Below are 23,301 nucleotides of genomic sequence, written 5' to 3' on the forward strand. Positions count from 1 at the left end.
CTCTATGACTTTGGTTTCTTAGATACGACACCAAAAGCACAAGCAATAAAAGAAAAATAAGACTTTAGCAAAATTAAAAACTTTCGTGCGTTAAAGGACACTATTCATAGCATCTCTTTAGAGAGTGAAAAGACAACCCACAGAATGGGAGAAAATATTTGCAAATCATATATCTGATACGGGTCTGGTATCCAAAATATATGAAGGACTCATACAGCTCAACAACAAACAGACACACAACCCAGTTAAGAAATGGGCAGAGGATTTAAGTAGACATCGCCCCAAAGAAGATACACAGATGGCTAATAAGAACATTAAAAGATGTTCAACATCATTCTTCATGAAGGAGATGCAAATCAAAAGCACTTCACATCCACCAGGATGGCTAAAATTAAAAGAAAAAGTGTTGATGAGGATGTGGCGACATCAGAATCCTCGTACATTGCTGGGGGGATGTGAAATGGTGCAGCCACTGTAGAAAAGTTTGGTGGTTCCTCAAAAAGTTAAACATGTCACATGACCCAGGAATCCCGCTCCTAGGTATACACCCAACAGAATTGAAAACAGGTGTTCAGCCAAAAAGCTTCACACAGGTGTTTGTAGCAGCACGATTCACAGGAGCTGAAAGGTGGAGACAGCTCAGATGTCCCTCGGTGGGTGAAAGGATACACAGATGTGGTCCATCCATATGCCTGAATATGGTTCAGCCTTAAAAAGAAGGAGGCTCGGACGCAGGCTCCAGTGGGGATGGGCCTTGAGAAGGTGCTAAATGAAGGAGGCCAGACACAGAAGGCCACGTGCTACGATTCCATTGCTACAAAGTGTCTGGAGTAGGGAAACCCACAGGGACTGATGCAGATTGGGGGTGGCAGGCCGGGGGCAGGAGGGGGCGGGGAGTCACGCTGGTGGGTTGGGGGCGCTTGTTTTTGAGGTGGTAAAAATGTGGGGCTGGCTGGAGGGGACGGTTGCACAGCATCGGGAATGGGCTTAGCACCAGTTAATTGCACACTTTAAAGTGGTGAGTTTTATTCAATGTGTATTTTACCCCAGTTAACAAAAAGAGTGAGGAGCGGAAGCCCAGGCCGGGTCGGGGTTGGTGTACGGGGCAGGCCCGCGCCTGGCAGGGGCTCAGTCTCAAGGTGGGGAGGCTGAGGGCTGTTCCTGGCTCTGCCCTCCACCCCGTCCCCCGGGGAGGGAAGGAAGGTGACCACGATGCCGGGTGACAGCTTCCAAGCGTCAGGTAGTGCAGATGGAAGGAAAGAACCGAAGCTCGCTGCAGGCTCACCGGGTGCTTGACCTGCGCCCCGTGCCCTGCCGCGTCTCCATTCTGCAGAGGCTACCGAGGCTTGAGGGGGTGGGAGCAGCACCGGGCCGCAGTCCAGAGCCCCGCGCACGGGGCTGCGCAGGGGCGAGGCCCTGGGAGAGGCCGGTGGGACCCCTTAGAGCCCAGCTGACGTCCTGTCCTCCCCGCAGTCCGCCTGGAGGTTCTACGCCACCAACCTGTCGCGCACGGACCTGCACTCCACGTGGCAGTACTATGAGCGCACGGTGACCGTCCCCATGTACAGGTACCTCCCGCACCTCCCAGCACTGCCTGTGTGCAGCCCCCTTTGTTCCTAAACTCCATTTTTCAGTTGTCGTTCATCATTTTGATTATTTTTTGTTTCTTTTTCTTTGAAATATATGTACTTTTCAAAAAGGAACCGTGCGTGATTCTTCTGTTAAGTTTGTTCTGTTTTATAGTTTTTGCGGCTTTTACTTTTCACCTTCATTCCGCCCCCCGCTTAGTGTCTTTGCTGTCAGGTGCATAGTGTGTAAACCTTGTGACGACAGCCCCCCAGAGCTTGCGGAGGTAAATGCCAGCTGGTTCCAGGGACTGCAGCCCCTCCAGGGGGCCCCGTGTTTAGAAACAAAAGGATAACCTTGACCCTCTGACCCCCAGCGAGGGCAAGTGCCTCTGAGTACCCCAGACCCCACAGCGAGGTCCCGACAGGGCAAAGCACAGACACCCCCAGGCGCCCTGAGGGGGAGAGGAGGGGGCTGGGGAGTCCTCCCTGGGGGGCTGCGTGGTCATCAGGTGGCTTTCCAGGCACGGCTTGTGCCCCCCAGGGTTTGTCTGTGCCAGGCTCCGGCTTAGAACGAGGTCTGAGGTGAGAAGGGTGCGGGCTGGCCAGTGTCCATGCAGGTCAGGTGCCCCCGGGCTGGGCGCTGCCCTGCCAGCCCGCCCTCCCCCCTCAGGGCTGACGCTAAGCCCTGGGGCCTCTCAGCCCGAGGAGTCCCCTTACCTGCCCCTGGGGGTGTCCACCCACGGAGCCCTGTCCCTGGGGCAGGGTCCTCCTGCAGGTCCCCACCTGCCACCTGCCTCTCTCGGGATCTGCCGGCTCCCTCCTCCAGCACCGTCCCGCTGGCACTTTCGGGGACGCTCAGCTTCGGGGTGGTGGGGGCCTGGCGCCCACCCGCTTCCCAGAAACGCTGACGGCGCTGTGCTCTCAGCCCTCCGGCCGGGGCAGGACTGACCCTCGTGCTAATTTTCTTTGTTCTGTTGTTTCCCCCACTTTCCTGGACTATTTTTTTTCATTTTCTTTTTCTTATCCCGTTCTTTTAAAATCTTTCATTCCTTTCCCTTTGTGTGTGTGTGAAAACACTTGAAAAAGCTCGCAAACTCAAACCTACGGGGCCTCCAGGTAGGACTGCATGGGCGGAAAGCGTGTGGTGTGATTCTGTTCTGTTGGGGACTGTTCTGGGGCCACCCCGAGCCCCCCCACCACGCCCGGCCTGTGGCCCCCGCCTGGAGCCACGTGCGCCCTCCTCGCTCCCCTGGTTCCCTCTCCCGACCGCCCTCCCCACCAGCTGCTTTCTTGTGCTGGATCTGTCTGTCCAGGTGTCCTCTGTTCCTTGTCCTGCTTCCTGCCTTGTCTCAGTGGCTGGGGTCCCGCCCCACGGGCCCCACTTTCTCCCAGTGCAGAGGTGGTGGAGATGGGATATCAGCCATCCCAGCTCGGGGGCACCCCAGCCAGCGGCCCCCAGTCCTGGAAGGCAGCTCTGGGCTTGGAGTCTCCCTCTCTGCATACGCCCCCCACCCCGAGTCTTCTCACTGCAGCGAGAGGGAGACGTGAGGCCCTGGGCGGAGGGGGCCTGCGGTCCGTCCGTGTGGCCCCACTGACCGTGTCTGCCCCAGATGGCTCTCTTCCTGCTACACTTTCAGTCTGGGGCCCCGTGCCCAGACGGGGGCACTGCACTGCTCCACGAGGGCCCCTGTGCCCGGGGCCAGGTCCCTTTGTAGGCCCTGTGCTTCCCCTCAGAGCGGTGGCACCGTGCTGCGCCCTGCAGAGCCTGGGTGGGGGCGGTCTCTCATCCTCCCCTGGCGCCCTGCATGGGAACCGTGTTAGGAAGTTAACCCCTCCGCTCCCAGGAGGGAAGAGGGTGCCGTGCTGGGCAGTGTAGGGCCAGGCTCCGGGGGCGGGAGGGTCCTGACCCCTCGGCATCTCCGCCCCAACAGTGCCTGCCTTTCACCGTTGGCCATGGGCCACAGGGGCTTCACTCAGCAGGGGGTGGCGTTGGGAGCAGCATCCTTCCCCATCTGCTGGCCCTGGACCCCTGGGGCTCCAGGCTGCCGGGCAGTTGGGGGGACCCTGCTTCAGAGCCTGACAGGCTCCTCCAAGATCCGATGGCCCCCGCGGTCCATCTTCTCCAGAAGCCCCCCATCCCCTGACGTCTGTGGAAGCACCCCATCCCCACCTGGGACTGGGGGCTGGCCTTGTCCTCCGGAGGCGTCTGACCCCAGACTAGCCGTTGCTCACTCCTGGGGATGCCCCCCGATGTGTCCCCCCACCCATCGCCCACTGCACCCTCATCCTCCACGACTGGGGCTGTGTGTGCGTGGCCCCCACGTGTGTGGTGCCTGCACGTCTCTGTCGCGGCCCTGCCCGTCCGTGTTCTGTCCCCTGCCTCTGTGTGTCCAAGGCATGGCGTCCAACTGCGTGCCCCTACCCTGGACCTGCGTGTGTGGCAGCCGAGTGGGGCCAGCTGCCCAGGGTCTCCGTTCCAGGCCCCGTGGTGGGTGGCCAAGGGGGTGGGGAGACCAGCTCCGTCCCGGTGTCCAGTCCTGGGGCTCTGCTGTGCCCATGCTGTGAGCCGACCTGACCGCGCAGGCCTCCTGCTTGGTCTGGACCTATGAGGACAGGAGAGACCTGGAGGGGGAGTGGGGAGCGGGGAGAGAGGGCTAGTGTTCCCAGGATCCAGGCCTGGCTGGGCTGGGGCGGCAGAGGGAACAGAGGGGCAGGGCTGCCCCTGCTGGCCCTGGAGATGGCAGTGACTGAGGCAAGCCCGGTGGAGGGGGCACTCGGATGGACGCTAGGGGGCGTGGCTGGGTAGAGGAGGAGTCGGGAGGGACCAAAGCAAAGCTGGACTGGCAGGTGGGCCGTGGGTGCAGGGGGGGTCACAGATCCTCCTGTTTTGGAGACAGCGGGGAGTGTGAGCAGGGGAAGGGCAAGAACGCATCACGCGAGCAGGGTGGCCATCCAGGGAGGCCCAGGGAGAGGAAGACACGGGGGACGTGGGAGGGGACAGGAGGGGGTGAGGGCTGGAGCCAGGGCTGTGTGTGTGGCGGGTGGTGGTGCTGTGGACCGGCTGAGGGTGCCCAGGATGGCTCGGACACAGGTGCACAGGAGGGACAGGGGTCCCCAGGGTCAAGAAGGACTGAGGCTCAGGACTGGGTTTGGGGGCTGGGGCTGAGTGGGGGGTGTCACAGAGCAGGTGGGGATGTCACATAGCAGGTGGAAATGTCACATAGCACTTGGGTGTCCCACAGCAGGTGGGGATGTCAAAGTGGGGTGTCACAGAGCAGGTGGGGGTGTCACAGAGCAGGAAGCAGTGTTACAGAGCGAGTGGGTTGTCACAGACAGTGAGGTGTCACAGAGTAGGTGGGGATGTCACAGACAGTGGGGTGTCACAGAGCATGTGGGGATGTCACAGAGCAGGTGGGGGTGTCACAGAGCAGGTGGGGATGTCACAGACAGTAGGGTGTCACAGAGCATGTGGGGATGTCACAGAGCAGGTGGGGGTGTCACAGAGCAGGTGGGGGTGTCACAGACAGTGGGGTGTCACAGAGCATGTGGGGATGTCACAGAGCAGGTGGGGGTGTCACAGAGCAGGTGGGGATGTCACAGACAATGGGGTGTCACAGAGCAGGTGGGGATGTCACAGACAGTGGGGTGTCACAGAGCAGGTGGGGTGTCACAGAGTAGGTGGGGTGTCACAGACAGTGGGGTGTCACAGAGCAGGTGGGGTGTCACAGGGCAGGTGGGGATGTCACAGCAGGTGGGCATGTCACAGGGCAGGTGGGGGTGTCAGAGAACAGGCGGAGTTGTCACAGCAGGTGGGGTTGAGTCAGGAAAGAGACCAGGGCCTGGAGACACGCAGTGTCACTGATGGCATGGAAGCTGTGTGTGAGCCGAAGGTGGCCAGGATCCGCGAGAAGAGTGGGGAGTGCGGTGGGGTTGGGGACAGAAGTGTCCCCAGACATTGTGGGGACTTGAGTCTCGGGTGAGTCTCCTGCAGCTGGAGGTGGGAGACCTGGCTTCCCCAGGAATGTCCCAGGTGTACAAAACCCTCCCTGGCATCCCAGGGGGACTTTTCACCTCTCGGCTTCCTGGCCGGTGCCCGCAGCACTGAATGCTGGGCCAGCAGGCGGGCCAGGTGTGCGGCTGTCCTGGTAGGTGTGACTGCCTCTAGGAAGAGGGACTAGGAGCGGGGCCAGGCCAGCCGTCCAGGAGGCCCGCTTGCAGCCCTGTGGGCTCTGCCCAGCACAGTCCTTTCCCATGACCTCGGCCCCGCTGAGCCTTGGCAGAGAGAGTGGCTCTGCAGAGAGGGGTCTGGGAGCGCCACTGTGTTGGGGGCTGGGTTTGCAACTGTGCTTCTCCAGGGATTGGGAAGGCGGAGGGGCGGGAGCCCCTTGTCCTCCCTGCAGCACCGGCCCCACATGGGAATCCCCTCTAGGGATGGCCCGGGCCCCGCGCACCCCCAGGGCTGAGGCCCTCAGGGTGAGTGAGCCCAGAGTCAGACAGTGCCCCAGCCCCAGAGGTGGAGGCCCGGGCTCCCTGGGGTCTGCCGCCGCCGTGCACTCCCCTCTTTCTGCCTGTGACGGGCCACAGCCCGTGTCCCCGTGTGAGACGTGGCTGCTCGTGAGCGCTGGGCTGAGGGCCCCGGGGCTGTGGCGGGCGGGGGCCCACTCACCTGTCCTCCTGCCGCAGACTCATCCCGCCGCTGAACCAGCTAGAGCTGCTTCGGAACCTCAAGAGCAAATCTGGACTCACCTTCAGGTGAGCGGGGACGCCTGGGCTGGCGCTTGGGGCACAGCGTCTCGGGGCTTGGCAAGGGCCTGGCAGCTGCAGGGTGCTGGTGGTCGGGCTGCCGTGGGACCCGGTGACGCCGGTGGTGTTCTGCTTTTGCCGACCCCAGTCTCAGCTCCCATCCTGAGGGCGGCCGGGTGCGGGGTGGGCGCACAGAGGGGAGCTCCATGTGGGGCCGGGAGGCTGGTGCTCTGGCCTGAGGCGGGAAGAAGAGTCCAACCGTGCACGTCCCTGGAGTGTCGGGTGGACACGCGCGGTGGCACCTGCTGGTTCTCCCAGTCACACACCCTGTGACTCCTCAAGCACTTGACGCGGGAGGGGCGTGCGGAGGAGCCAGGCTGGGCTGCAGGAGAGGGGAGGGGAGAGTGCCCATGACCAGGCCTGTTTGCCGACAAGGAAGGGCTCTCAGTGGGCGGAGCGGCCGGAGTGGGTTGAATGGTGCGCCCCCACCTGCCCGACAAAGACACATCCGTGCCCTGGAACCTGTGAACGTGACCTTATCTGGAAAAAGTCTTCGTGGGTGTGATTAAGTGAAGGACCTCAGCAGTCCTGAGCGTCGATTTGGAGGAGCTTCCTCCACACTTCCTCTCTGAAAGTCTGTTAATGTCGGTGATTGTGATGAAAGCGCGTGTCCATAAACACGGGCCGGTAGCAACCGCAGCCTCAGAACTTCTCGTGACCCCTTCCGGATTCCCTGTCCCCTGGGACCCGCCTCCTCCGGCCCCCAGTGGGCTCTCGGGGTGGGTGGGCTGTTCCTGCCCCTCACATGCAGCCCCCGGCCTGTGGGAGCATGGGGGGTCAGCTGGGCTCTGCACAGGGTCGGCCCGGAGGGCTGCCCGCGAACAGGCTTGTGCTTCTGTTTGCAGGAAGGAGCCCCAGCCGGAGCCATCTCCAAGGTCAGTGCCACCTGCTCCCGCTGCCTCCGCGCCTGCAGTGTGTCCTCGGGGAGCGCGGGCTGCCTCCGGGCTGTGCATGCTCCTCTGTGCTGCTGAGGGTGGACCCCTCCCTGCCTGCTGGTGATGTGGGCCCTTAAATCACGCTTCCTGTGTCCACGCCCCCTCCCAGGCCCCGGGCCTGCTCGGCAGCTGAGGGGCAGCTCCTGCCCTCCCGGGACTGTAGCCCCTCGGAACGGACGCGGGGGGCTTCCGGGGGAGCAGTCCTACCAGCTCCAGCACAGGGCCTGGGCTGTTCTGAGCCGAGGGCGACCCAGGTGGACACTCCCACGGGGTGTCCCCCCGACACTGCAGGTCAGGGTCAGACGGTGGGAGGAGGGGCAGCTCTGAGGAGGGGTCTTCGCGTCACCCCCGTCAGGTCTTGGTTTGTGGAAGGTTTCTGGAGGAGTGGGAGAGGGTCCCCTTTGGGGCAGGGCCTCCTGTCCTGCTTCACAAGCCCTCGGTGGGGACCGGTCTCCCCCTCCCTGGGTTTGTCCAGGCCCCTGCGGTTCTGTTTGCTTTAGGCGAGTTTGAGACTGGGACCCCGAATGGGGACTCCCAGGGATGACTTCTGCTGGGGGCAGAGGAGGGATGACAGCACTCTGCTGTTCTCCTAGTGTTGGAAAAAAAATCCAGATCAGTTCACAGCGTTCAAGTTGGTGACCTCCAGCCTGTCCGTGTATCGCTGTGTACCTCTGAGCTCAGGGTCCCCCGGCGCCCGTCTCCACCTGCAGAGGGAGCCCTGTCCCCGAGGCCGGGGGCCAGAGACGCTGCCTGCCCACATTAGTGCCCTCCTGGATCAAAGGCGGCTCGGCTGGCTGCCCAGTTGGGGAGGCGTTGGGCTGAGCCCCCCCTTGGCATCCATCGGAAGGGGGCATGTGTCCCCACCCACAAGTCCCCAAAGGGGGATGTCAGCTGGGGCCTGGGGTTGGAAAGGTCGGCAGGGCTTTGCCCCGAAGCAGCCCGAAGAGCAGCAGTGGTGACCCCCCAGACCTGGACCAGAGAGGGTTCAGCCCAGGCAGTGACCTCTGTTTTCCTGGGCAGGCTGGGAGCGAGGGGGCCCGACGCGGGGCTGTGGCCAGTGGGGCTGGGAGGGGCGTGCAGCAGGGCCTCGCGTGCTTTGTGGGATCCCGTCGGGGCTGCCATCCGCCCCTCCGTGAGCCCCGGGACCCTGAGGCCGGGGAGGCGGCGCGGCTGCCCTTGGCTCTGCCCGGGTGGGCGCCTCTCTGGCCCTCGGCGCGGCCCACCCACCCGGCGGCCCCTGTGGCCCGACGCGGCTTCCTGTGCGCGCCGCCCCGCTGCGTCTCCACTCCCGACAATGTCCGTCTCAGCCTCTCTCTCTCTCTCTCTCCCCTCCTGCCCTCCCTCCCCCGATCTGGACACTCTTGCCTCTGCCCCCCAAGTGCCTTTAATCATGTCACTGCCCTTCTCGGGCCCCTTTCACGTCTGCTCTGTCTTTGGGGATGAGGTGGCTGACCCTGAAAGCAGGACTCAAGGTGAGGATACGCTGGAGCCCCCCGGCTCTCCGGCACGTTCTGTGGCTACCCCCCCCGCCCCCCTGCTTCCTGCTCCTCCCTCCCTCCCCTTGTGTCCGTGTGTCCCTGCCTGTGACCCAGCGGCTTCCCCTGGGGGCCCCGGGCTGAGGCCCTGGGACAGAGGGCCTGCCTCTCCTGGATGCACACCTGTCAGCCAGGTAACAGGTGGCATTTCTGTTCCCTGACTGGAGCAGCCATGAGCCCCTTTGTAGCACCCAGTGCATAGTAGGTCTGCAGGAAATGATCCTGCCACAGGACCCACGGCAGGGTGGGCCTGTCCCTGGGCTGCCTGGTGAGGGGACCCTGTCCCGTGAAGCGCAGGTGGACGGGGTGGACGCAGGGACCCTCCCTCAGCTGCTGTGAGAGCCCCGGTCCTGGCTCAGGATGGGGACGCGCCCTGTGGCTGTGTGGGCGTCAGACCAAGGCGTGGGGCTGGGGGCGGGGCAGGCGGGGGTCTCAGGCTGTGCTGCTCTGGGTGTGGCTTTGACCTGCCCTTTGACCCACCCCATTTCTGACTGCCCCCGCCCCTCCCGTGCCTGGGGGAACCCCTGTGCCCCAGCCGCTTTGCCCCTGTCCTGTGGCTCCCCTCTTCGTCGCGGGGGGCAGTGTGCCGTGTTCGGGTGCGTGTCTGTCCAGTCTGGTCTTGGTGAGTGTCCGTGGGCGCCTCTTCCACCCTCTCGAGCCCGGGCTTGCCTGCCGGTAGTTCTGATGGGGTGAAGCTCCACTTGGCTGCTGTGGGCAGGAAACCCCAGCGCCAGCCTGGAACCCAGAGGCAACGGGCTGGAGTTGGGGCTCCTCGTCCCCCCGAACCAGAGGGGCAGTGATCGGGGGGGGGCCAGGCCAGCAGCAGCCCACCTCCCCTCGCTCTTGTCCCCCTCTCAGGCTGCGCTGTCTCATGCAGGAGCCGCTGGCCATGTGAGGCCGTTTAAATTTTCATTAAAATTAAAGACAGTCACTGCAGATAGAGAGCCTTTCCCCAGTCTTGTGTGCTTGGGAGCCAGGCGTGGGGCGGTCGCCTAGGAAACGGTGGGTTTGGCGGTGCTGGGCTGTGGGCAGGTGACTGCTGGGAGTTTTGAAGGCAGCAAAGCTGGTCGAGGCTGGGACTTGGTCAAGGCTGGGGGCAAAGACCCCGCCCCGCTTGGTCCTCTTTCCCAGGGGAGGAGCCTCCAGGTGGGGTGGGGTGGGGCAGGTCCTGTGTGCAGGCCTGGGGGCCCCTGGCGGGAGCTGGCCATGGGAATCCTGGTCTTTAGGGTCCTTATCTGTCCTGCAGGCCCTGGTGGGACTGGGGAGGTCTGCCCCTGTGTGGGTGCGCTCGGTGGATAGCTGGACCCCAGCTCCCTCCACCCGGGGTCGACCTCTAGTTAGTTTTGTTCTACAACCCAAGTGACTGGGGAAGGTCCCACTGGGGAAGCACGCACGCTCGCAGGGGACTCCGTGCAGGGTGAGGCCTGGGCAGCCGAGCGAGGGCTCCTTGAGGAGACTTGACCTTGGCTTGCTGGCGTTTAGTGAGGGGATCCTTGTCTGGACACTGGCAGGCGCTGTCGGTGTTTAAGGGGACGTGTGGACACTGAACACTTTTGTGAGTCAAGACCATTGGCCGCGTCTGGGTTCCTCAGGTACAGAGTTTGAGAACCACTGTCTCAGAAGCAAAGGTGGGGGTAGAGAGCGAAGCCGCAGGGAAGTGAAGGGTTTCTTGAAGTTCTGGCTGGTTCTTCTCATCTTTGCTGAAAAGTTTTCAGGTTCTAGTGCAGAGCTGAGTCTTGGGCCTTTGGGGAGGTTCTTGGGCAGGGTGACCATGGGCAGCGTTTCCTGAAGAGCCGCCCGCAGGTCCGCCTCTGCCCTCAGCACAGGGTGGACCTCACCCAAGGTCTGACCTTGGCGGCCCTTTCAAGTCCAGGAGCCCCAAGCTCCCTTCTCCTTAGCTCCCCTCCAGGGAGGGGCAGCCACTGCCTTGTGGGTAAACTGAGGCCACTTCTGATCGGGCCGCTGGCTGGGTTGGTTTGTGAAGCCAAACTTGCACGTTTTTCCTCTGAAACGTGAGCTTTCTGGAATCCTGTCCCTCTAGAACCAGCACAGCCTCAGCCCATGTATTATTTTTGTTGTTGTTGGCATGAATATAGCAAAAAAAATAATACATCTTTTGAAAGACGTGGCCCCAAACTGACGCTGGAAGGAAAAGTTATTTTTGGAGGAAAAAACAGGGATTTTTTTTTTTTTCTCCAAAAATAGGGACTACTTTTTTTCCAGGCCGACGAAGGACTTTACGCGCGGCTCCCTCGTTCTCTCTGAGACGCGAACTCTGTAGCGGGTGCGGCTTGAGCACAGAGCCGCCCCGGGTGGCTGGTGCCTCGCGTCCCTGCGCCTCCTGCCCGCGCGCCCGGCCCAGGCTCCCTCTGGTCGCGTCAGGTCGCCGGCACCCCCGGGACTAACTGTCCTCTCCTCATTTCCAGTAAAGGCAGACGGTGCACAGAGTCCCTGTGTGGATGCTGCCCAGGACACGCTAGGTACCTCAGACACGTCGCTCGGACGACCATTGCTGCACGGCTCTTGTCCCCCTCCCGCTCCAAGCACTCTGCTTATTAGAGGTTCTAGATGCGCCAGGGAGAGGCTGCCGCCCGCCCGGCCCCCCAGGCCCCGATTCTGATTGGCAGCTCGCCTCCCGGCCCCTTGGTGGAGCCCTAGGCCCCCTCCGGCTCCAGACTACCGCCTGGGTGACGGTGGCCGTGGAGCTATAACCCCTTTCCTTCTCCCCATGCCAAACGATGCTGTGCTCCAAGCAGGAGGGGGGCCGGCCAGGGGCTCTGAAAACCAGAAAGGGCGCCTTCAGGGGCCTGATAGCTCTCCCGCGAGCCTTTTATCCATGGCTCGTCCATCTAGCACCTCTACTACGCACGGGAGGACCGCTGCCCTCAACCCGGAGCCCGCCCGCCCACCGGGAGGCAGCTCCGTCGTGTGTGTGCCCGCGCCCCGCGGTCCTGGCACACCAGACACACCCGAAAGCCAGAGGTCCACGGCGCCCCCTCCCACGTGCAGGCCTGGTTTAGGGCAGGCTGGAAACGGGTCGGTGAAAGGCCGCCCGATCTTTGCCCCGTGGGCTCCCTGACTGCCGGCACGTTTCCTCTCTCTCTCCCCTATCTGCTCTCGGGGGTGTGGAAGCGTCTGTCCTCTTGCTTGCTCTGGGGCCCCCTCCTGCCCGCCCCTCCCTGCCCCGTGCGGCCCTGCAGGTGCTGGCAGCTGCACTCACCGGTCATCGTGTGCATGTGGTCCGTGATGGCCCTGGAAGCAGGGGTGCCGAGCGGCGGGCGTGGGGAGGGGCCGGGCAGCAGGGTCGGGGCTCCAGGGCGGCGGCATGCTTGCACATCTGCATCCGTGCATGCTCTGAATCCTTCTCGCCCTCGAGAGGGGCCCGGAGGGTCGCCTGCCCCCACCTGCCCGTGCTGCCTGTGTGTTCCCGACGTAAGGCACCGTGGGGGAGGCTTTTGCAGCCCCAGGAGGGGAGATCTGGGGCCCCGACAGAAGCCGTCCTGCTTGCCCAGAGCTGGTGTCCAGGGTGCTTCTGGCCACAGGCTGGCTGGTCGGGTCAGGGGCTGTGATCAGGCTGCTTGGGAACCAGAAAGGCCAGAGGTGCCCATGGCTGGGCCAGGAGCCCAGGCCTCACTTGGCCCTGCTGTGTGCGTCTCACGGACATCACTTCATCCCCCCCACCCGCCTTCCCTGGGCATCCGCGGTCCAGCTGTGGGCCAGGCGGTTCTCTCCGCATGCTGGCTCCTTCCCCGCTGAGCTGGGCCCCGGCCGGCCGTGCAGACCAGGGTGCAGCCGAGCTCAGCCGGGGCCCCCGCTCGCCTGTCCCTGTTGATGGCTGGCTTCACTTGTTGGGAATTTTGCCCTGGGGAGGGTGGCAGGCAGGGGAGGAGAGGCCGGGCCTCGCTTTCTCCCCCAGACCCTCCTGAGCTTGCCCCCTGGCCCCTGTAAATGCCCTCTCACTCGGAAGGTGGGCTGGCCTTGTGCTCCTTCCCTGGGGGCAGGCTGCCAGAGCCCTATCCTGTGTATGCTTCTGTCCTTGGCTTGTGAGGCGAGGGAGGGTCTCTCTCGACACCTGCAGGACCGTCGGCGTTCGGGCACCTGGAGTTGAGGCAGGCCTGGGGTGGCTGGGGGCTGCGTGCCTGTGAGCCCTGAGCTGTGATGACCGTGGAAGTCCAGACAGCCACCCGTGGCCTCCTCCAGCAGGGCACCCCTCCCCAGTCTGAGCAATCTGAGAGCCAGGGACGGCAGGGCCAGGCCAAGGCCAGGGAAGGCTCCTTCCTGTGGCTCTGTCATCGCGGTCAGCTGCGTGGGCCCCAGTTCTGGGGGCCCCTGTTGTGCATGGGACAGCAGGTCCAGCGGGGGTCCCCAGCAGTCCTGGCTTGGTGGGGCCCTTGTTTCGTGGTCTCCCTGGACCAGCTGGTGGTCTCCTTTGGGAACAAAGGACGGAGAGGGTCACCTTCATAGCAGCCTCCACAGCCTGGCTCTGGCTGCCCCTCGGTCCCCCACCCCTGTCTTGGCCTCGTGCCGGGCACAGCAGTTACAGGCTTGGGACCAGCGTCCTGAGCAAGCAGACACCCTGGCTCCTGTGTTCATGGGGACACAGGACACCCAGGGTCTCTGGAGGAGCCACCCCTCTGAGTGGGCTCCATGCCTCAGGCCTGAGAACTAGCACAGATGGTCTCGGCTGCCTGGGGGGCGGCGGGGCAGGGGCACCGACCTGGACCACAGTGTGTGGGCTGGCTGGACCAGCTGGTTCTTGTCCATGGTGGGTCATTTCTGCGCCGTCTGACGACGTGTCTCTGCTGTGGGTCCCCTTCGGGCCGATGGAAGCAGCTGACCTGGGCCATCTGCGGTGGGGCTGGCGCTGTCTGAGGGATTAGCTGGTGGTGGTAGCTTCCCAGTGACAGCAGAGGCCCTGCCAGGCACCCATGAGGGCTGGTTCCAGGCCCCAGGGCAGCGCAGAGGCCCCTCGGGAGGTTCTGAGGGTGGCCCCTGAGTGTGGTGGCGTGAGTGGGTTCATGGTTCATGGGGGCCTCGCTCTCCTCCTGGGAAGATGGTGGAAACTGTCCACGGGAGAAAATGAGTGGCCGCCTGGCCCTGGGCCTGACCTCACCCTGACCAGAGACCGCCCTTTTCTCCTGCCTGCTGCCTGGAGGGTGTTAGAACCAACAAACGGGGGGTGTCAGACCCGTCTCCATGGTTACCAAGAGACGGGGGCAGCGAGGCCCAAAGACCCTCACGGGGCTGTGGCTGTGCGGCCGTGGTTGCCCCCTGTCTGCGGCCTCGGGCCGGGGCTCGACCGGCACCCGTAGCATCCTTCCGGAAGTGTGGACGTTCCGTTCCCGGCCGTGTCCTTGGTGGGGGGTGGAGCCTGTGCCGCCCTGGGTGGAGGGGAGGTGGGCAGACCCTGGCCCTCGTGCTGCTCTCCGTGCTCCCCCCCGAGACCTGTTTCGCCAGGCAGCTTCCTGGGGTTCGGCCGAGGGGCCCGGGGGCCAGCTGCAGACCTCACCGTCCTGACCCGGGGCGGTTACAGGGGTGGAGGGCGGGCACGGTAACTGCCGGAGTGGCCGGGGGCCCTCAGGAGGTGCCCAGGGAAAAGCCGTCATCGCCCAGGGCGTTTGAAGAGGGAGCCCTGGTTGACAGTGTGGCGAGCTCTCAGGCAGCTTTTGGTGGTAGCTGAAGGTGATTTCAGAGTCCACTGACCACTCCCCGGCCAGGCTGAGTGCTGAGCGGGCCCCGGGGAGCCTGTGGTGGAGCTGACCTGTCCCCGCTCACCCTAGCGACCCTCCTGCCCTGGCCCGTGCTCCGTCCCACGGCCAGGGCACTCTGTCCACCCGCCAGGAGCCAGCGGGAGCGAGTGTTCTTTGCAGAGTGACCTCTCTTGCTGTCTTTCTGTGTGTCTGTCCGTCTGTCGGTTCTCGCGGGAGCAGTCAGAAGGTCAGTTTGAAAGACCGTGTCTTCTCCAGCCCCCGCGGCGTGGCTGCCAAGGGCAAGGGGTCCCCTCAGGCCCAGACCGTCCGGCGGTCGCCCAGCGCCGACCAGAGCCTGGAGGACAGTCCGAGCAAGGTGCCCAAGAGCTGGAGCTTCGGGGAGCGCGGCCGCGCACGGCAGGCCTTCCGGGCCAGGGGCGCCGCCTCCCGGCAGAACTCGGAAGGTGGGTCGGGCAGCCTTCGGGTTGGGGTTTGCTCTCCCGGAGCTCCATGCGACGTGGCCACACGTGCTTGTCCCCCCGCACCGGGTTCTGCTCCCCGAGCTCCGTGTTTTCCAGGCTCAGCCGTGGAGCTGGTGCCGGCGCATCACTGCTTTTACGGCGGATGTGCCCCGAGTTCTCTGTGTGGACGTATCCCACTTTGTCCTTCTATCTGTGCACAGGGATGCCCTCTTACACCCTCGTGGTGGCCGCTCCCTGAGGAGCACAGTGGAGGGAAGCAGGCTGGAAAAGCAGGATGGGGGGCGGGCTGGAGTTTGGGTGTGCCTGCGGAGGCCCCCTCGGACACGTGTGTGCTGTGGGGCCGGAGCACTAGGCCCCCTCCATCCCGGGGGTGGCCCGGCCCCTCACGGGCTGTGTCCTTCCACCCAGAAGCAAGTCTCCCAGGGGAGGACATTGTAGACGACAACAAGAGCTGCAACTGCGAGTTCGTGACGGAGGATCTGACCCCGGGCCTCAAAGTCAGCATCCGGGCCGTGTGGTGAGGACCCGGCAGGCCCCCTCGCAGAGTTGTCCACGGACGCAGGGCCTTGGGGGGCTGGTGGGAGGGCCTTGCCTTGCAGCCGACGCCCCTTCAGTCCGGCCCTCGCGGCTCACAAGGCACCTGCTGTCCCAGCCGTTGCCTGCGTCCCAGGTGCCGGGTGCCCAAGGCTGTTAGTGGATGGCTGGGAGGTGCCACTGCACAGGGGTTCCCGGGTGGACAAGGGTCCTCTGCGCAGCGGGCCCCAAGGGTGGCTGGGGTACGAGACAGGTGGGTGGCCCAGATGACAGGGCCAAGTCATCCAGCAGACATTCTCAGAGATGCTGGGCGGGCCAAGGCAGGTGGATGTTGGGGGGCTGCCTTCGGTGGTCTCTGCCCAGGGCTCACAGCCTCCCGACCACCCCCTCCAGTGTCATGCGATTCCTGGTGTCCAAGCGCAAGTTCAAGGAGAGCCTACGGCCCTACGATGTGATGGACGTGATTGAGCAGTACTCGGCTGGCCACCTGGACATGCTGTCCCGCATCAAAAACCTGCAGTCCAGGCAAGAGCACCTCAGGCCCCGGGGGTGTGGAGCTGGGTCCTCTGGGCCAAAACTGGGTGGGGGTTGGGGACAGGGGCGCGGCGCAGCTGCACACTCCTGCCAGAGGTGGGGCGGCGATGTGCCGTGGGCGCAGCGGCCGGCCCTGCTAGTTGCCACATGGGGGCCCTTCCTCGCCGGCCCCACGTGGGCTTTCTGCCGTGTCCTTGTGTGGTCTGTTTTTAACCTTTCTGTTGTCTCTCTCTTCTCTCCTGCCCGTGCTGCGATGGGCAAGCGTGTATGTGTTGTGCACACACACGGGCGTGCATATGCACATGTGTGAATGCACACGTGTGCTTGCACGTGTTCAGGCCTCAGGTGCATGTGTGTGTACACACGTGTATGTGTACAATTGCATGCGTGTGCATGTGTGCACCCGGGTGCAGCACACGTTTTGGCAAATGTGTGGGCGCACGCGTGTGTGCTGTACCGCGTGTGTCATGTGTCCACGCACGTATGTTGCCCACGTGTACCCGTGTGTGTTGGGGAGAGAAGTTAGTTCTGTTGAGAGGTGAAGGTGCAGGTTTCTGTGGGCCCATCAGGCAGCAGTTAGGCCACGTGGCGCCTCTTCCAGAACAGAGGGCTGGTCCTCCCTCCCCACCGCACAGAGAGATTCCCATGGCCGGAGCTGGCGGTGGGGCTGGACATGTGCCTGGTGGGCCGTGGCCGGGCACACGCTGGCACTGCCATCTCTGGCCCCATGTGAGCACTGGCTTGCTCACCCCAGGAGTCAGCTGTACATACGTGTATACAGACACAGCAAGGACCCAGGACATGCACACACACAGACCCATGTCCACTCCCACATGCCCACGTGTGCCAGCACACATGTGTACACACATAACCATGCTCTAAGCCTTGTGCTCACGTGTGTGTCCTATAGGACTGACACGCACACCAAGTACGTGTGTGCTCATAGGCACGCACCGTCCATACACAGACGAGCGGGCGCACACACGTGTGTCTGGTGCCTGGGAGGAGGCCTGTGGCTGTCGTGGGTCTCTCCTGGAATGGATCCCACCTTCCTGCTGGTCAGGTCCCTCCTGGCCAGGGCCCCTCCAACGAGGCGGCTGCCAGTTCTCTGGCCCTGAAGCCTAGGCCCTGGCCGTGGGGGGTCTGAATGGTTGGGGCAGTCCTGGGGGTCAGCCCAGATCCCAGCCCCGTGGCAGGTGGCGTCTCTCCATCCTGCTCAAGATCCCAGGGGAGGGGCCCCTCTGGGCCTCCAGCTGCTCCCATTGGGTGAGGCCAGGGGACAACCCCTTCCTGTCCCCAGGCTCAGGCCGGGAGGCCAACTGCTCAGCGTCCTCCTTGAGCATTGAGTAGCCCTGTGTGTTTGTGCAAACGTGCGTGCAGTTGCGCACTTGTAAATCATGTGAGAGAGCGTACACGTGTATACACGAGTGTGTAAACGTGTGCCGTGCGTGCAAACTTGCGGTGTGTACATGTGTGCGAGCGTGCATGTGTCCACGTGTGTGTACAGCTGTGAGCACACGTGTGTATGTGAGAGGCCACCCTGGGTCTCGACGGCTGACCCGCCTCCACTCACGGCAGCGGTTTTTGTTCACGAGGCTCTTCTGTCCTAGGCCGTCCCCTCTCTTTCCCTTTCTGTCTGGAAAACAGACGAGACAAACCGACCCCCGCAGGAGCCAGATGTCTGTCGCTTGCTGGCAGGGCCTTGGTGTCTTTCCCGGGCCCCTTTGGTACTTTGCTGCCAGCTGCCACGTGTCCTTGGACGTGTACCCTTGCCCGGGCAGATGGGGCTCTGCGAGCTCGTGGCCTCACCCAGTGCTCGCTTGACCACATCTGGGGTCACGGGAACGCAGTGTCCCTGCGTCCCGTTTGTAAGAAAGGTCACGGCTGCTCTCAGCGGGTCATTCATTTTGTCTCTGCAAGTTTCCGGCTGCCTCCCCTTTCATGTTGCTTCACGATGCATTTTCCTGGTGTCTCTTTTCTTGTTTACTCGCCAGGATAGATATGATTGTGGGCCCCCCACCCCCTTCAACTCCCCGGCACAAGAAGTACCCCACCAAAGGACCCACGGCCCCTCCGAGAGAGTCGCCCCAGTACTCACCTAGGTCAGGATGCCGAGCCTCCTGCCTGTCTCTGTGGAATGGCCAGCCCCCTTCGCCCCAGCCACATGACGGCAGCACCCGCTCTGCTCGATGGGACCGAGGGGCTGTTTCTCTGTCCCTGACAAAATGATGTCCTCTGCAGGCCCTGGCAGGCTGGGTTGGGGTGCCCTTGAGCTGCTCCTCTTGGCAGGGTCCTGGGGAGGCTGTCCGGGGGGCTCCTTTCCACCGACACCTGTGTGGTGTCTGCTGGGGGTGGGGGCTCCCTGGGCAGAAGAGGGCGGCAGCCCCCCAGGGATCAGGTGCGTTTAGACGTGGAGCCCTGCCCCAGCACCTCCTCAGACCCCTGCCACCACCTGCCGGTGGGTCGACCTGGGCTGCTGTGTGGACTGAGCAGGTCCTGGCGGGAGCCCAGCTCCCGGGGAGTCCCCAGAGCTTTGGGGGCTCTATTCCAGTTTTCACCGTGGTCAGGGTTATTGAAGAAGACAGTCCCAGCCAGCGGGCAGGGTGAGGGGCGGGCAGTGAGGTGGTGAGTCAGCAAAAGCAGGCTCGGTGGTGGTGAATTCAGACTTCGGAGCCTTCCTGCTCCCCTGGACTACGGAGATGATGGCTGTGACCCGCCCCCCGGCAGGTCTGGGAGAGCAGAGCCCAGGGCAAGGATGTGGGGTGAGGGCAGACACGCCCGGCCAAGCCGGCAGAGGGGCCCAGGGGCGTCCCGGAGGCCGGCAAGGGTGCTGGCAGCTGGGCCATTGGGGCGACTGGGGGTGCCTGACCCTGTGTGTCCAGGTTTCTGTGCGTGAGGCCGAGGGTCAGTGTGTGCTGGGCATCTCAGCCTGGCGGCTCTCCCATGAGAAAGGAATCTCCGGGGGAGCAGGCCTGAGCCCGGGCAGCCCAGACAGTGTTCGCCGCGTCCCCCGCTCTGCCCGGGACCTCCAGCCCCAAGGAAGCTGGACCCTGAGACAGAAGCCCCCACCCCTGGGCATTGCTGCAGGGCACAGGGGCTGGGCATCCAGAGCCATGGGCTGGGAAGGCCCTGCCAGCCCTTGGAGCCCCGCGGGCCTGCTGGACCACTGCAGCCAGATGCCCACAGAGAAGGAGCCAGAAGGACAGGGGTTAAGCCCGACTCCTCGGCCTGAGGCCCAGGGGAGGGGGTGGCACAGGCTCCACGGAAGACCCACCGGGGGCAGCTCCAGGCTGACCCTGGGCCAAGGCTCCCAGGGGAGCAGCCGGGAGGGCGGCCCGTCATGTGGCAGGGGTGAAGGCCCTGAGTACCCGTGCCTGGACTGTGTGGACGCCTGGAGCCAGAGAGCCCTCCTCCCGCTCTGTCCCCACTGGCGTCTGCCGGGAGCCCGAGGGCCCCACGGCAGCCCTGCCACCGCATGACCAAGCATGACGCCCCGTGGAGCATGAGAGGCTGCCCCGCGGCTGACGCAAGCCTGATCCCCTCCTGCTTCCTGTGACAGCAAGGACGGACCACCCTGAGCCCCGACAGGCAGTTAGGGCGGCGCTGTGGGTGAAGACTGCCGCCGAGCAGGCTGGCAGCTCCCGTGACACTGCTTGCGGGGTTAGGAGCTGGCGCCCCTCCCCACTCGGGAGCTTGGGTGGTGCACTTCGTGCATGAGGCTCCAGAGAAGCGGCGGGGCTGTGTGGCCTGTGCCTGGGTGGCTGTCCTGCCCAGCTGCACCCTGGCCCTGGTGCATTTGCCCAGCGTCCACGTGGCTGCACTTCTGGGGCTCAGTGTCGGGCGCCCACCCTGACACTCCCAAGGTCCCTTCCGAGCCCCTCAGTGGCCCTTCCCGTTCAGCACAGGGGACAGGGGACGCCGCATGGGTCAAGCAGAAGCCCCCCTGCCTGAAGGAGGCCTCCTTCCCCTCTCGGCATTCGTGACTGATGGCCTCGTTTGAGGTCACCTCAGCTGCGTCTGCGTCTCCCTCGTGCGTGCGCACACACAGGCCCACGTACTCTCACACAAGTGCACGCACAGGCATGCACAGCAAGCACACATGTGCACACGCACGAGCACACACGGACCCCCTCTCTGGTTGCCAGTGGCTCTGTCTGTCCCCTCCTCTGGTTGTGCGTTGGTGGTTTCCTGTGTTGGTCTGTGTCCCCTCCCCCGTCCGGCGCATGGCGCGAAGTCCTCACGCCCCCACCCCCACCCCCCCGCTTCTGTGGTTCCTGCTGCAGACGTTTAACTCCATCCCCTCCAGACCCCGGGTGGGCAGGGGCCTCGGTGGCACCTTCTCCGGGAGCAGGGCTCGGGGGTGGGGGTGGGGGAGCTGAGGGGTGCTTGGCCCCAACTCCCTTCTCTTTACCCCTTGCTAATGTGCCAGCCCCACTGGAATGGAGTGGTCGGGGGACAGGCCCCGAGGGCAGCGGAGAGCAGGACAAGGACCAGGCGCCCGGGGTCCATGTGTCCTGGTTCCTCGCTGTCCCCCGGTCGGCTCTGGACCCAGCCCGGAGCCTGGATCTGGCGGCTGCGGCCTGGCCAGGAGGAGAGGGCCACGGGCTCCGCCGCTCCCACCTGAACTCACGCTGGGGACGGGGTCTCTTCCCGGCAGAGTGGACCAAATCGTGGGGCGTGGCCCGGCGATAGCAGACAAAGACCGAGGCAAGGGCCCGGCTGAGGCAGAGGTGCCCGAGGACCCCAGCATGATGGGACGGCTGGGGAAGGTGGAGAAGCAGGTGGGAGAGTCTGGGGGTCCTGGGGTGTCGGCACGGGCACTGCGGGAGAGAGCTGAAGCTCTGGGGGGAGGGAGGGCTGCTGTGTTTGGACCCTGGGACCCCAGGAGCACCCCCCGGGCCTGGGGCACTTCCCTGATGGGAGCTGAGGAGAGGAATGGCCAGTTCTTTCCCTCTGTAGGGTTTGCTCTAAGGGGTGAACCCACAGCGGACACAGGGCGGCCCAGACAAGCAGGAGGGTCCATGTTTGAAGTCCTGAGGCCTCACACACTGACGGGTGGGGTCAGAGGCTGAGCTGCTGTGGGGGGTCTGCCCTCCATTGCCTCTGCACCTCTGTGGGAAACATCCTGGGTCGCCCCCCCTTCTGGGGAACATCCCGGTTCCCCCCCACCCGGGGAGCAGCCCAGCATGGCCTAGCAGCCCCTCCTGCAGGTCCTGTCCATGGAGAAGAAGCTGGATTTCCTGGTGAACATCTACACACAGCGCATGGGCGTCCCCCCGACGGAGACCGAGGCCTACTTCGGGGCCAAGGAGCCAGAGCCGGCGCCGCCGTACCACAGCCCCGAGCACAGCCGGGACCACGGCAGCAGGAATGGCTGCATCATCAAGCTCGTCCGCTCCACCAGCTCCACGGGCCAGAAGAACTTCTCGGCACCCCCAGCCGCGCCCCCCGCCCAGTGCCCGCCCTCCACCTCGTGGCAGCAGCAGTGCTACCCGCGCCAGGGCCACGGCGCCTCACCCGTGGGGGACCACGGCTCGCTGGTGCGCATCCCGCCGCCCCCCGCCCACGAGCGGTCCCTGTCCGCCTACAGCGGGGGCCACCGGGCCAGCACGGAGTTCCTGAGGTCGGAGGACGGCCCGGCCTGCAGGCCCCACGAGGGCGCCCTGCGGGACAGCGACACGTCCATCTCCATCCCGTCCGTGGACCACGAGGAGCTGGAGCGCTCCTTCAGCGGCTTCAGCATCTCCCAGTCCAAGGAGAACCTGGACGCCCTCAACAGCTGCTATGCCGCCGCCGCGCCGTGCGCCAAAGTCAGGCCCTACATTGCGGAGGGCGAGTCGGACACGGACTCGGACCTCTGCACCCCGTGCGGGCCCCCGCCGCGTTCTGCCACGGGCGAGGGCCCCTTCGGCGATGTGGGCTGGGCCGGGCCCCGGAAGTGAGGCCGCCCGCCGGCCTGCCCCTGACTCCTGGCCTCCCGGTCTCGAGGCGGACCCTCCGGGGCCCTTTGCTTAGAGTAGCGCAGTGCAGGTGCCCGTGTGGGGTGCTGGGCAGGCGTGGCCCTTGGTCTCTCGCACTGGAGGTCGGCAGAAATTCTTTTCCAGCGAGGGGCAGCCAGGCTGGCCGTGCCCACTCTGCAGACTCTGCAGACTGTTGGCCTGGGCGTGACAGAGGCCGGGGTCAAGGCTGAGGACGGGCCCCTGGCGGCTGGGGTGAGGCGTGGGCTGGGAGCAGGGCCGGGTGAGGGTGGCAGCAAGGCGCAGGCCTGTCTTGTGAGGATCAGCGGCCTTGAGGCCTGGGTGGGCGGTGGCTGGCCCCTCGGGTGTGGCTTGTCTCCGCCCCCCGTTCCTGTCCTGCCCCATCTGTCTTGGGTGCCCACCCAGAGCTGCTGGTCAGTCGCCCTCCTTCCCGTGGTTTCTGAGTGTCCGGTGATGGGAGCCGGCCCCAAGTCCAGTACCCTGGCCTGGAGGGGGCAGGGTGGCGAGGCTTGGGACCACCCCAGAGCAGAGCGACCCTCAGACCTCCCGAACTTGGCTCTTGTGGGGAGGGGCCCGCTCCACAGGCTCCTGGAAGGGGGCTCTTGGGGGCTCCCTTCCAGACGTGGAAGATGGCGGGTGTGCCCCCGTGTCGTCTCCCCTCTGCCCTGGCCGGGTGCTGGTCACTAGGCTGTGGCCAGCACTGCAATATGGACCCGCCTGCGGGGAGAGGTGCTGGCCAGCTGGGGCACTGCCCCAGGCTGGGCTTGTGCTCTGGGGTCCTGGGCCGGGCTGGTCGTGGTCAGCAGATGTGCACGCTGTCCTCCCCTGGGGACTCTGCCTCGCCTGTCTCCCATCAGCCCCTGATGGGGCCCGGGCTGGACAGTGCCGCCGCCATCGGGGAAATCTTCAGTAGGGCAACCCCCGCCGTCCAGAGACGAAGGCAGCTCTGTCTTATAGGTGTCTCTCCTGTCCCCGCGGAGCTGACCGTCCCCCACCTGCTCTCCTCCACTGACCGGCCCCTTGGCTGTGACCTCTTGGTGTCTTGGAGTCAGAGACGCCCATCCCCACCTTGTATCCTGGGAAGCAGTGGCCCCCATCATTCCTGTCCCGGGCGCCTGGGTCTGTGCGGCAGCAGCTTTGAGCTGGGATTCCAACCCCAGGAGGCTGAGTGGACCCCGTCCTGGGCCCCCAGCTGTCAGTGGGCGGGGGCCTCTGGCATTTGGGGTGACAGGACGGCAAGCC

General features: G+C 64.5%; 1 protein-coding gene across 5 annotated transcripts in view; it reads left to right on the top strand.

The window, feature by feature from the left end:
• The window catches only part of KCNQ2 (potassium voltage-gated channel subfamily Q member 2), a 47,648-nt gene extending 25,625 nt beyond the window's left edge, over positions 1-22,023 (top strand). Inside the window, exons 8-17 of one of the 5 annotated variants that reach the window (XM_060119824.1) lie at positions 1,474-1,568; positions 2,655-2,684; positions 6,252-6,320; positions 7,217-7,246; positions 11,268-11,321; positions 14,772-14,995; positions 15,422-15,530; positions 15,941-16,072; positions 20,739-20,862; positions 21,292-22,023. In XM_060119824.1, the coding sequence (XP_059975807.1) occupies positions 1,474-1,568; positions 2,655-2,684; positions 6,252-6,320; positions 7,217-7,246; positions 11,268-11,321; positions 14,772-14,995; positions 15,422-15,530; positions 15,941-16,072; positions 20,739-20,862; positions 21,292-22,023 (1,599 nt within the window). Of the gene's footprint in view, positions 1-1,473; positions 1,569-2,654; positions 2,685-6,251; positions 6,321-7,216; positions 7,247-11,267; positions 11,322-14,771; positions 14,996-15,421; positions 15,531-15,940; positions 16,073-18,075; positions 18,184-20,738; positions 20,863-21,291 lie in introns of all 5 variants that reach the window. The other 4 variants (XM_060119823.1, XM_060119825.1, XM_060119827.1 and 1 more) reach the window with 4 other exon arrangements.
• The last annotated feature ends 1,278 nt before the right edge of the window (positions 22,024-23,301 follow it).

Source organism: Mesoplodon densirostris, chromosome 16, assembly GCF_025265405.1.
Source record: "Mesoplodon densirostris isolate mMesDen1 chromosome 16, mMesDen1 primary haplotype, whole genome shotgun sequence".
NCBI classification, from domain to species: Eukaryota; Metazoa; Chordata; class Mammalia; order Artiodactyla; family Ziphiidae; genus Mesoplodon; species Mesoplodon densirostris.